This window comes from Phyllostomus hastatus, unplaced genomic scaffold (genome assembly GCF_019186645.2).
Source record: "Phyllostomus hastatus isolate PE091 unplaced genomic scaffold, TTU_PhHast_1.1 phas_scaffold_501, whole genome shotgun sequence".
Lineage (NCBI taxonomy): Eukaryota > Metazoa > Chordata > Mammalia > Chiroptera > Phyllostomidae > Phyllostomus > Phyllostomus hastatus.
In genome coordinates, this window is record NW_025334033.1 from 59,193,313 (window position 1) to 59,206,505 (window position 13,193).

At 44.0% G+C, this 13,193-nt stretch overlaps 2 protein-coding genes across 2 annotated transcripts in view; both read left to right on the top strand.

The window, feature by feature from the left end:
* Positions 1 to 6,861, top strand: part of LOC123807912 (serine/arginine repetitive matrix protein 1-like) — an 86,821-nt gene extending 79,960 nt beyond the window's left edge. The window contains exon 4 of the mRNA XM_045821960.1: positions 6,702 to 6,861. Within this exon, the coding sequence (XP_045677916.1) occupies positions 6,702 to 6,713 (12 nt within the window). The 3' untranslated portion in view covers positions 6,714 to 6,861. The remainder of the gene's footprint in view (positions 1 to 6,701) is intronic.
* Positions 6,862 to 6,870: 9 nt separating this feature from the next.
* FLRT2 (fibronectin leucine rich transmembrane protein 2) lies at positions 6,871 to 9,975 on the top strand. Its single transcript, XM_045822777.1, has one exon. The coding sequence runs from the start codon at positions 7,075 to 7,077 to the stop codon at positions 9,055 to 9,057; it is 1,983 nt and encodes a 660-aa protein (XP_045678733.1). The 5' UTR covers positions 6,871 to 7,074; the 3' UTR covers positions 9,058 to 9,975.
* Positions 9,976 to 13,193: the final 3,218 nt, after the last annotated feature.

Genomic DNA, 13,193 nt, shown 5'->3' on the forward strand with positions numbered 1-13,193 from the left:
TTTCCTTTAATTCTGTTGGTGTTGTCCCAATCACATTCTTCCCTGTTAGTATTTGTTCACCACTGGGTTTATTGAACACCCCGTAGGATCCTTCTGTAGTTTAGATTATGCAGATTTTAATGAACCCAAGGGATGGTCAATGGGAGCTCCCCGGTGGATTGAGGGGTTTGGAGCAGCCTGTGGCAATAATTAATGTGTCTTTCAACTTTATGTGTTTGCATTTGTAACATTGGTTGCTTGTTCTACACTTATCCCCGTTATTTGAACCAACTGTGTTGGAAGTCTTGGGAGAACATCTCTTCGAATGTGTTAGAGAGTTTTATGCTTGCCTAGAGAATCCTTTTTTCCCCTCCAATTTTAATGCTTTCAATTCCAGATGGATTAGAGCCAGAAAATTGTCAACTGTTTAAATAAAGTGTTTCCTTTTTTCCTTCCCTTTTTCCCTCCTTCTGTCTTCCCTTTTTTCTCTCTTTGTTTCAGCAAAGAGAAATATTTGCCTAATGAGAAACTTTAAGGGGTTTGGTTTGGTTGTGGTTTAATGAATGGAATGGAAAAACAATTCCAAGTTACGGGGTGGCTATTGTTATATTTCTCCCCAAGTTCCTCTGCTAATCCCCGCATCTTGACCAACTAACTACAGAACTCTCCTGACTGTTGTGTGCACAGTATTTATAACCTATCTTCAGGAATGTGGAAATGTGCACAAGATCTAAAATTGCTTTAGTGATTCCACATTGCAACCAAGACATTTGTAGTATAGGGAGGACTATGGATGCTGTACCTGTGTGTTTCTCATTTTAAGCACAAATTGCCTAACTCCAGAAGCTCTAAATCCAATGTAACTTAGGAATCTTTACTCAGCGAATCCCTCTTCATGTCAGTTTTCACATTTGTAATGTTATCAAACCAAATTGGGGCTCTGCTGTCCCATTGCCACCAGAAGGCAAACTCTAGGGTTAGAGGTTAGTGAGATATGAGAGAAATTTTCATTCCCATGCAGAATGAGCTGGGACGAGGAGGACTCCCCATCTGCTTCATAAAACCCAGCCAAAATGCAGCCATCCCCAGCAAGACCAAAATAAAAAGCAGTGCCCCAAATTCTTGCTCCGTTGTAAAGTACCGTTCTTTGAAGCCCAAGGCAGCTTGTAAGTGTTTATCGAGTTAGTGTAGCTCATTCCCAGCTTCTGTCAAGCGTCAGGTTCCCACCTGGAGATGGCGTGTGTAGCCAGCACTGCCATTGGCCATGTGGCTTCTAGGGCCACGAGGTCTCATGTCCCCTGCCCTTGAATGTTCCGCCAGGTCAGCGAGAGAGACACACAGTCCAGTCATGGGCCCCTGGAGAGGACAGTCCAGGACACTGTCCACGTGCAGGTCCTCAGCAGCAGTCACAAGCAATAGTGTGACCTCTTTGTTCCCATGGGTTTATATTAACTTTGGTTAGGATGCTTTCTCAGAATGACTAATTAACTTCCTAAACGTTCCCATTATTTGGGTGGGTTCACCTCCCAAGTTATCCCTTGGTTTCCCCAGGCTAGACTGACAGGTTTGTTTGGTCCAGTACAACCCCCTGCCGCGATCCTGATCTCTGTGTGCATGTGCCTGCCTACCCCCTGGTCCCACCCCCGATCAGGTACCAGAAAGGTGTAGGAGGGCTTGCTTTCCTATCCAGTTATCATCCCAGCCTTCCACCTGTCCCCATCTCGCCCAGGGATGTGGGAGATTCCCGTGGAGTCCAGTTAACTCTGTGCCCGCCCCCATGCCCTAGTTCCCACATACAGCTAGTTGCCCATACTCAAGGCCCACCGACAAAGGAAAGGGACCCTGGAAACCCCGCCTGACCTCTCAGGCAGAGCCAAGGACTAGACCTTGAAAGATGGGGGTGGGGACCAGCAGTCAGGAGCAGAGCACTCCATATCAGGGGCGCATCCTTCACAAGGCAGGGGCTCAGTTACCTGGGCAAAGCGGCTAATCCGTGGGTGCATTGTAAAACTCACAGTATCCTTACCATGGCTCCAGGTGGTTCCTGACAGTATTGTCTGGCTGCATACCATGCCCTCGGTCCACTCACAGCATCCCGACAACCTGTCTACAGCCCGCCTATTGGTATCAGCATCGCTTCCTGCACTGTGCTATCTTGTCCCAATCCAGCCATGCTGAAACCATTAAGATTTTATTAGGTTCTTCCTAGTATCATTACATTATGCAATCGGCAGTGCTTATTGACAGTTCCTATTTTCTGAACTATGATTTTTTATAGTCTGAGTTTATTAAGTGCTCCTGGAAGAGGGCATCCTGGAATTAATTTAAAAGAACCAAAAATCTTCTTAGGCAGCACTAGGAAAGAAACACTTTGTAGCAAGCTTTTCTATGATTTGCCTGCTTTGAGTTTCAGTTCCGATGAGAAGAGTTGAGTAAAGTATCTGGGGACAACTTCTGCTGTTACTGTCATTGTTTGCAGACTGGCAGGGCCAGGTCTGGCTGTCTCCAAAGTGCATTGGTTGCGTATTGATTTACACCCATGCTTTTGAAACTGTACTTTCAGCTTCTCAATAAACATTTCTGCCTTTACCTAGCACCTTCTGTGAAGCCATTCTTCATCATCTTCTGTTTCCTGGAGGGGGAATGCAGTCGATACAACAAACAAATAGGAAAGAAAAAAAGAAAAAACACAACCGTTACTTCCATATTTTAAATTTATCTTCTATGGCTAAGCCTGTTTATTCCTAACAGTAGAGACTTGCAAATGAAATGGCAAATGGTTTTGAAACATGTGCTTGTTTCCGGTCTTCTAAAAACAGGACTGCCTCAGTGAGGAGCAGACAAAGTCAGGGAAAGTCGAAGTTTTGTTCTTTTTCTCAGCTGGTCTGGGGTTTGCCTCTTGATCCACATTATGACCAGCGTGGGTCCGTGAGCAGAACTTGTTGAATCTTCGCTGGCTTGCCCCTTCTTATCCTTCAGATCACCGCGTAGACAGTCCTTCCCCTTCAGTGTTTTTATTCTGACACTCGGCGGGCTAGGTTAGAACTTTATACACAGTATGTCATTCCCTGAGGCCCCAAGGTTAGTGCTGCTTACACAGCACCGTGTTCCCTGTTCTTCAGTTTTCTCCCCTCACTAAACATTAAGCCTCAGGAAGCCAAAAACCACATCAGCTCTGCAAAAGACTGTGTGCTCATTCTATGTCCTATAAATATTGAGTGAATAGATGAATGAAAAACATATTGCATTTTCGGTCTCCAAAGCAAGGAGCATTTTTAGCATTTATTAGAAGCTTACCTTGAATTTCCGCTGTAGCATCAGAGGAAGCACCTCCTCAGGTACTTAGAAGGATGGTTCCCAACTTGGGAGGTCTTGCTGTCCTAGCAGACATGCAGATGGCACTGTCCTGGGGACATGTTTGGGTGCTCACGGCAAACCCACAACCAAAGACTTACTGGGCTCAAAATGTCAATCGTTCTGAAGATGAGAAATCCTGGGGTAAGTCAAAGAGCACAGATGTTAGCTCAAATGTGATTTTATTTTTCTCTACATGTTGGAGTTTATATCTTTGGACAGCACTAATAATAACAAGTACACAGAGAATAACCATTTATAATATTGTGTGTGTTTTTTCATGTGTAAGGCACCATATAAGCTTTTCACCATGTTATCTAGTTTAATCCTCCCAAGAGTTCTGTGATTTGGGAACTATATTATCCTCATTTCTCATAGGAGGAGACTAAGACTTAAAAGATTGGTTTATCCAAAGTCCCAGAGCTGCTGAGGGTCAGAGGTGGGATGAGCTCTCAGGGCCCAGCCTTTTGACTATAACTTAGTGCTCTGTCTCTGCGAATAGTCTCCAGCTTAAGGTCTAAAAGGATTTCTGCCTTAGATATTTGGTAGGAATTAAAGCTGAGCACATAGAGGAAATTTTCACTCACTGAAATTCAAAAATATTTTTTCTGCATGTTTGTAATGTTCTACTTGCGCTACTGTGAACAGAGATACAATATATTGGCTGACATGACATGTAGGCTGTTGTGGATCCAAGGATGAGCGCAAATCTACTGTGCACTGAGAGTTTGCGGGGGGTTCCCAGGGCGCTCTGAGAAAACCCCCAAGAGTTTGTTCTCATCCCAGCTTGCAGTTGTGAGAACTGATCAACACGCTGTGATCTAGATGGAACTTTTCTCCTAGGAAGGTGGATAAACAGTAGCAGTTGCCCCTTGTCATCCTATGAGGAGCCGTCTTCAGGACCGCTTCCTCTTCTTGTGTAATTAGAGAAGAAACACTTACAATAAAAGACACTCGCAAGGGCATGAGGTCTGGGCAGAGGGACTACCCCTCCTCTTCTTCCAGGGGACACAACTCAGCAAGTGGAAAATTCGTAATTTGGGTACATATTGAAAGTCCCCAGGTCATTGCAGAGAACTTTGTTAACTCCCAGTGATTTTTGCTTTCAGGCTGTTAGCTGAGGAGCTTTCCAAGTAAATGCTGTCATTTTCAAGTATGGGTTTATTGTTTTCAGGCCCTAAACCCTTGGCGTGTAAACAGAGTTGGGCATCAGTTTTTTGTACATAGGAACTCACTCAGAGACCCTGGTGCAGCAGTTCCTCCCCCTTAGGAAATCTGATGCCCTGTGCGTTCACATCATACTTTGAAGATTCTTGTCGAAGACTCAAAAATACACTAGATTTTCTTTTTGTCTCCATATTCTACCCCTTTTGAAACGTAAACACTAACAGCACAAGTTTCATGTTCTTAAATAAGTCATGCTTTAGAAAATTGGACTCCTGATTACCAGTGACTCCTACAGACATTCCTTCTTGTCATTCAGATAAACACTTTCCAAGCGTCCACTGAGGTGACATTTCTAGGCATTGCACTGCTCCACTTATAAAATGTCATTTGCATGTAAGATGCAAGTTGAGACTATCTGTTGGAGACAGAAGTGGTAAGTATGCCTGATGCCTTTGCTCTTCTTGGAAGAGTCGTTCGGCATGCTTTTACAGGTGTTTGACATGTGATACTTTAAAACATCTGAATGATTAAATAAGATGGCACACTTTTGGGGGATGTTTTTAAGATTTTAATGTGCCCATCCGAGGCTCTCACTAACACGTAGGTACTGTGTTTTCAACGATGGAGGTCAAGTGAATGCTTCTGGACCAAGGCTCACGCTTGAGTAACAGGCTATTAGGGAACATTGAGAGGGTTTGAAAATTTGAAACCTGAGCTAAAAATGGCAGCAAGCTTATGCATCGAACTCATTTTTCTGACACTTGCTTTAGTTGTCCTGTACACTATTCTTTAAGCATAGAGGGGTTTTGCTAGAAGGGAATGGTTATGATCAATCAAAACAGATATTTGTAAGTTTAATTAAGTAACTTTTTGTTTTTTCTCAAAGTATCATATATATCTGTTTGCCTGGAAAGAGGCTGCTGCCCCTACCCCTATTTAAAATAATTCTGAATAATAAATAGTGAATTTTACCACTTCAGGTCATCAAAGGCATTTTTTCATATAGTTCAAAAACTTTTATATTGTGGAAAAATATACAATATCTTTGCCACTTAAATGGCACTTACACTTTTTTTCTTTTTAAATTATGTTTCTAAAGAAAGCTAAGGGAACAATTTCAAATAGTTTCCCGTGCTTTTTGATGTAAGTAGTTTCAATCTCTGGTTATTGGTGAGAATTAAGAGATGCATAGCTTTCCATGCCCTGTCATGTTAGCTTATTTTGTAGGAAAATCAAATCTGGCACCTTTCAATTAACTTCTTTACCTCTCTAATCTAAAAAACAGTTGGGACAAGTTCTGGAGCATGAAGGCATGAGTACTTATCTGTAGGTTGCCTTTACTTCCGTAACTGTGTCTTCTATCATTTCAAAGTTTTCTGAAAGTCCTACTTTAAAAGCAGGAAAAACTCATGGCTGGAAAGAAGGTCGTGTTGTTGAAAAAATAATGTGTTCCCAATCATGAGTTTTGCAGCTCTCAAAGGGCTCACAGGTGCATGTCTCATCTCCATGTGGAGGTCCCGAAGGAGGGGATGAGTGAAAATGAGTCCCGGACTGGACTGTGGCCATTGTCCTTGGTAACCAGGGTGTAAGCTATTTTAGAGGAACACTAGAGATGAGAAGAGGCAGGAAACGGGGCAGAAAAGTCTTCTCTGTGCGCCCGCACATGCTTCAGTGCCTTAAGTTTGTAGTGCTTCCTCAAGGTGTCGGATCAAAAGGCTGCATCTTTGGAGTTGGCTTTGTTGGTTCCCAATTTGCATTGGTTTGTTTATAACTTGAAAAGGTTTTGCATTTTCCCCTAAAATTCTATTAATTCCTCATTTACTTGTCCCATCTTGAAACAAGATGCCAACCAGTTGGATTTGTAGGTAATCTCATTATTTGAATCAGAGGATTCATCAGCGTGCCTATGGATATGCAGATAGGTACTTATGAGATGGTACTGACTGCGACTGTAAAATTCACAGTATAGGGATTGACAATGAGAGGTAACAGTATGGATTTGTTTGAAGATAATTGAGTCATTTCATTTCTTGAATATCTTTTCAATGAAATTATTGTTCCTTAAGTATCACTTAATGCCAGTCACCTGCCTCTAGTCATTTAGTCCCAATCACAGCATTCTTTGGAGCAGTACAGTCAGGTCAACACTTTCTTCCAGTACTGCCCTCAACTGACTCTTTTCTCTCTGCTTTCCTACACAGGTTGCAGATTGAGCTAACCCAAGAAGTTCACAGACTGACCAACGCTGTTCTGACGTACAACAGAAGGCAAGGTGTTCTGCCTGCCCAACAGGGCCCCTGTTGAGCGCTGATAACTTGGCTTCATTGCTGGCTTGTGTAGAAAATTCTCTCTGTTGAATTCCTTTTTGCACATGGAGGACAATAGCAAGGAGGTCAACACAGGCTGGTAAGACCAGAGACTGCAGGAAGATTCTTTGACCGTGGGCCTTTGGGACTCTCCTCTAGTTGGAGTTCTGGACTTGGACAGAACTCCATCCAGTCATTTTGGTTTTGCTTTCTATTTTTTTCTTTTTCATTTCCCCACCACTTTGTATTTGATTTGTGTACTTCAGCAATGGGCGTACAGACCACACAGTGGCCCAGCCATGGGGCTTTTTTCCTGAAATCTTGGCTTCTCATTTCTCTGGGGCTCTCCTCACAAGTGTCGAAACTCCTGGGGTGCCCCAGTGTCTGCCGCTGCGACAGGAACTTTGTCTACTGTAACGAGCGAAGCTTGACCTCAGTGCCTCTTGGGATCCCGGAGGGCGTAACCGTGCTCTACCTCCACAACAACCAAATTAATAATGCTGGATTTCCTGCAGAACTGCACAACGTGCAGTCAGTGCACACGGTCTACCTTTACGGCAACCAACTGGATGAGTTCCCCATGAACCTCCCCAAGAATGTTCGAGTTCTCCATTTGCAGGAAAACAACATTCAGACCATCTCACGGGCAGCCCTTGCTCAGCTCTTGAAGCTCGAAGAGCTACACCTGGATGACAACTCTATATCCACAGTGGGGGTGGAAGACGGGGCCTTCCGGGAGGCTGTTAGCCTCAAGCTGTTGTTTCTGTCCAAGAATCACCTGAGCAGCGTGCCTGTTGGGCTTCCTGTGGACTTGCAAGAGCTGAGAGTGGATGAAAACCGAATCGCTGTCATATCAGACATGGCCTTTCAGAATCTCACGAGCTTGGAGCGTCTGATTGTGGACGGGAATCTCCTGACTAACAAAGGCATTGCCGAGGGCACCTTCAGCCATCTCACCAAGCTCAAGGAATTTTCAATCGTAAGGAATTCGCTCTCCCACCCCCCATCTGACCTCCCAGGTACGCATCTGCTCCGGCTGTATCTGCAGGACAACCAGATAAACCACATCCCTCTGACGGCCTTTTCCAACCTCCGTAAGCTGGAGCGGTTGGATATATCCAACAACCAGCTGCGTGTGCTGACTCAAGGGGTCTTTGACAATCTCTCCAACCTGAAACAGCTCACTGCTCGGAATAACCCTTGGTTTTGTGACTGCGGTATTAAATGGGTCACAGAATGGCTCAAATACATCCCTTCATCTCTCAACGTCCGAGGTTTCATGTGCCAAGGTCCTGAGCAAGTCCGCGGGATGGCTGTCAGGGAGCTGAACCTGAATCTTTTGTCATGCCCCACCACGACCCCCCGCCTGCCTGTCTTCACCTCAGCCCCAAGTACAGCTTCTCCAACAACTCAGCCACCCACACTCTCTGTCTTAACTCCTAGCAAAAGCTATACACCTCCGACTCCTACCAGCTCGAAACTTCCCACTATTCCCGACTGGGATGGCAGAGAAAGAGCGACCCCGCCCATTTCTGAACGGATCCAGCTCTCTGTCCATTTTGTGAATGATACATCCATTCAAGTCAGCTGGCTGTCTCTCTTTACTGTGATGGCATACAAACTCACCTGGGTGAAAATGGGCCACAGTTTAGTTGGGGGCATTGTTCAGGAACGCATCGTCAGTGGGGAAAAGCAGCATTTGAGCCTGGTTAACCTGGAGCCCAGGTCCACCTATCGGATTTGTTTAGTGCCACTGGATGCTTTTAACTACCGAGCCGTAGAAGACACCATTTGTTCCGAGGCCACCACCCACGCCTCCTATTTGAACAATGGCAGCAACACTGCTTCCAGCCACGAGCAAACGACCTCCCACAGCATGGGTTCCCCTTTTCTGCTGGCGGGCCTGATCGGAGGCGCAGTGATATTTGTGCTCGTGGTCTTGCTCAGCGTCTTTTGCTGGCACATGCACAAAAAGGGGCGCTACACCTCCCAGAAGTGGAAATACAACCGAGGCCGGCGGAAAGATGACTACTGTGAGGCGGGCACCAAGAAGGACAACTCCATCCTGGAGATGACGGAAACCAGCTTTCAGATCGTCTCCTTAAATAACGATCAGCTCCTTAAAGGAGATTTCAGACTGCAGCCCATTTACACCCCAAATGGGGGCATTAATTACACAGACTGCCACATCCCCAACAACATTCGATACTGCAACAGCAGTGTGCCAGACCTGGAGCACTGCCACACGTGACAGCCAAGGCCCCGTGGTCCACAGGCAGACAGTGAAACTCCCAAGAACACACACCCGTGTGCACATAAAGACACGCCAATTACATTTGATAAATGTTACCCAGATGCATTTGTGCATTTGAATAGTCTGTAATTTATATGGTGTACTATATAATGGGATTTAAAAAAAAAAGTGCTATCTTTTCTATTTCAAGTTAATTACAAACAATTTTGTAACTCTTTGCTTTTTAAATCTTAAGAAAATATATAGTTGCTGAAGTACTGTACAGGGTTGTACAAAGAGAACCCAACGCCAAGGCAAAAGAACGAGTGATTCTTCCTTATGATGCACATTAACCACTTTGCTGTTGAAGCTGTCAGAATGAATTCTTTTCCTAGAGCCGGTGGTCAGATGAGAGGGCAGGTGAAAATGGATTCATCAAGGTAGGCTAAATAAAAGGGGTCAAATAAAGAAGGACCGAGATATCTTCATGCTATTTCTATACTTCCTGGTCTGGAAGAAATGTAAAAAAAAATATCCAAACTATATAAGTATGCAGGTAGTTACCCTCTTTTGACCCAAAACAGGAAATGGAGAAAGCATCACGAGGAAGTCAGTTCCTGTGAGATAAGTTAAAAGCCTGGCAGAGCCAAAAACATGAGATGAATTTTGGAAAGACCCTTAAGCCTGGGGGTTGGCATTCTTACCAGGAACTTACAAAATCACTCCTCATGTTTCCCTGGCCCTTTGTGATAACAGAGTTAGAGACCTGAGTCTGACATTAGTCGTCTTCAGGGACAGGTCAAATGTCCCAGCAAGAAAATTCCCTTTAAAAGTGTTACTCTTCAAAATTCTATGTCAGGTTGAATCACATTCAACAGAGATATATTCTAGAATACTTTTTTTAGAAGATGCTAATAAAAAATAATGGGAAGATTATATTGAATGGAATTATTTTTGATAATGAGAATTATTTGTTTGGGTAGATTCATTGCAGCTATGTCAACATGATATTTAGGCCAACAAGGGATCAGTGTTTGAATATACTAAAACAACTTGTTACCGATTACCGTGCAGACAAAAGCAAGTGATCAGTGTTTCAGCTATATAGTGTCGATTGCCTTTGTTAGTATCATGTTGAAATAGCGTGAATTAATACCTTTACCCCCTCACAAATTCTTGTCTTCCAGTCACCTCACATATATTTTCGTAATTAGCTATTACACTGTTCGCTTTTCTCCCTCCGCTCCCTGCTCAAAATTTCAAAGTTTTTAAAGATGCCAGTCTTTGTTGCACAAAATATTCATACATATTTACGCAATTAAAAACAGACACTAAGTTGAACTGGTAAAATTCTGTAAGGACACATTAAATCTGGCCAAAATAATGTAGTTTTTGAAAGCCTTATTGCGTTTCTCCCTTGGACAGTGATCCTGTCCCATTTTTAAAATTTTATTTATTCCTTGTCAATTTTAGATATTTCTCTCCTTTGGGAATTGTGGAGAGATAATCAGTCATCTATTAACAGGATAACAGACGAAAAACAGACAAGTCAGAGGGGTTTGTTCCCTTGACCTTGGCAGAGCTGGGCACAGTGCAGCGGGTATGGAGAAGAGAGGGGGTGTTCATGCCACACCCCAGAAGGCATATATAATTCATTCCTTCCCTTCCCTTAGATTTAGAAGGGCTATAGATCACACATATTATCTAAAAAACACACCCATGGAAAATTCTTTTCAAAATCAAATTTAGGCATTTCACTCTGTATTGCGTATTTCCTTTACCACTGACCATTGTTTTAGGGACCCAACAAGGTAATGTTCGTGTGCACTTGCTCTCTCTCTCTTACACACTCCTTTAAAAACAATAGAACTGTGATGTGTCTTACTTGTAAAATTTTAGGTATAAAATGCTATGCAAGTTTTTTCTTTGTAGTGAGAGCTTTATTTTCTTTAATAATAGAGCCCCAATTTATGTTTTATTCTCTCTCATCACTCAGAATAAGCCGAAAATATAACTGAAGATACAATGTTCTAGACACCATCGTTGAAACTCTGCAATCAGTTGAGCGCAAATTGACTATGAATTAATTTGACTTAATGCTACAGTGCTTTGGTCTCCATTTTAGTCGATTAGCTAGTGAGTTCTGGCTGTTGCCTTGTTAGAGCCAGGTCCACACGGTGAAGGGGTAAGACCGTCTGTGAAGGTGAGCGTTGCAGCAGTGAGCCATCTAAAGTCAGGACACCGACATGGGGTCTTGTGAATGTAACTCGACAATTCCCTTCCACTGCCCTCTTCCCCTTGGCTCTGTAGATAAAACTATGTGTTAAAACGATGGTCCTTGGAGGTTTTCTTTCTTTTATCCACAAAATAGTCATTCTTCTTTACTGGTGCTGTGTGGATAACCCTCAGTGGGATAGTTAGCTGCTGAAATGATGTGCTTTGGACCAAGAAGACCAAGGCTGCAGAGATGTCTTTGCTGTCTTATGGGATTCTCAGACTGATTTGGGGCTAAGTGGTACACGGGGGATCTAGTCTTGTGAACTGGTTGGGGTGACCTAAAGAGGAACCTTTGCTAGGAGGTGTGCCTGAAGACGTAGAATCTGATGACGGGCTTCACTTTCATCTTGTGCCCAACACGACTAAGCGGCCAACATGACATTCAGCCCCTGTTTGTGATGACACCCCTGAGGCTCTCACCTACACTAGAACACAACCTACATCATGAAATTTGTAACGTGTGTTAGGAAGCCTGCTAAACAACCATCATGGTGGACTATGCTTTGACTGACATTTTCAGCCATGAGAATATCATTTGTTGATTCATCTGCCTTGCATTTAGCCCACTGTCACAGACATTGTTAGGTATTTTGAGGTGTTCAGGTGAGTGACAAGGGTGAACAAAGCCATAGTCACTGGCTTATAAAGAGTTTGGTGCCATCTGTCCAAGTGAGGTGATTTCAGATAGCAGGCCGCCACTATGCAGAGGAAATTCTAAAGGAAAAGGCATAGTCATGATCATAGAGTTATTCATGCCCGGGGTTGTCTTTAATCCCTGCTTCCGTAGAGGGATGTGTTTGATCATGGAGAGGCCCTGGGCTTTCCTGGAAACTGTCAGATGCATTGACGGCCCATCACGTGGGACAATCACAGGCAGAGACACGACTGCTCTGCCCGGCCTATTTTCCTTGTGTAGCAAGTGGAAAACATTCTACTCTATGAAAAATACTGCAATTTCTAGTTTTCTGGATGTTGGTCGAAAATATATTAGACACATTTTCCTGAGGCTAAAAAACGAGTGTCATGTGCCCAGTCTGGTAAGTTAAGGAAGTGGTGAAGGTCACGGCTCCATTTCCTGCCAGCGCAGATCACGATGGTCATGGACATTTCCCAGGAGCCAGAACTTCCTTCCCCACTGAGGAGAATGCACTGTCCGTGTGAGCAGAGCACCCATCCCAGACACAGGAACCCTTGTGGCAGTCCCCAGGCACAGATGGGGACTGCCCCAACCTCACTCAGGGCCCGTTGCAACTTCTGACAGTGAAGTCAATTTCCATTGGCTTCTTTCTCCATAACATTTTCTCCAACCCATAACGAGGAGACATTAAGCTTCCCTTCTGAAGGTGAGGGTAATGGTTTTGCTCATGACTTACCTTTCCAGCTGTGTGGGAGGGCAAAGCAGGAAACAGTGCCCAATAGGGGAAATGATACGCAAACACTCACAGGATCCTTCCTAGTTCTTAATCTTGTCAAACGTTGCCCGATGCTCTTTTTAAGTCAAAATACTAACATAGAAAGCTGTCATTTAATCCCTTCTCTGACTTCTTCAGCAGGTTGAAAGACCATGCTGGCTTGGGAATGCCTGTCACTGATTGTGGGGAAGTTTGTACACGTATGATGCAGTCGGTATAACACACAAATCTGATTGTTGTATTAAATGTCTCATTTTCTAGCAGCACACCCACCAGAAGAGCACAAAGCAAGGTCACCGCAACAGGCATTTTATCCATGTGTAAAACACATGGGTGCACACCGGCAAACACACGCACTGGGGTGTGGTTATGACCTTTAAGAAGCAAGGTGAAGGCGCCTCCCCCGGGCGTCCCTCAGAGGACCAGCATGTCTTCACTGAAAGCTAATCCTGATGATTTGTTCTC

Coding starts and splice junctions, on each gene's coding strand:
- FLRT2 (XM_045822777.1), top strand. CDS start 7,075: ATGGGCGTACAGACCACACAGTGGCCCAGCCATGGGGCTTTTTTCCTG.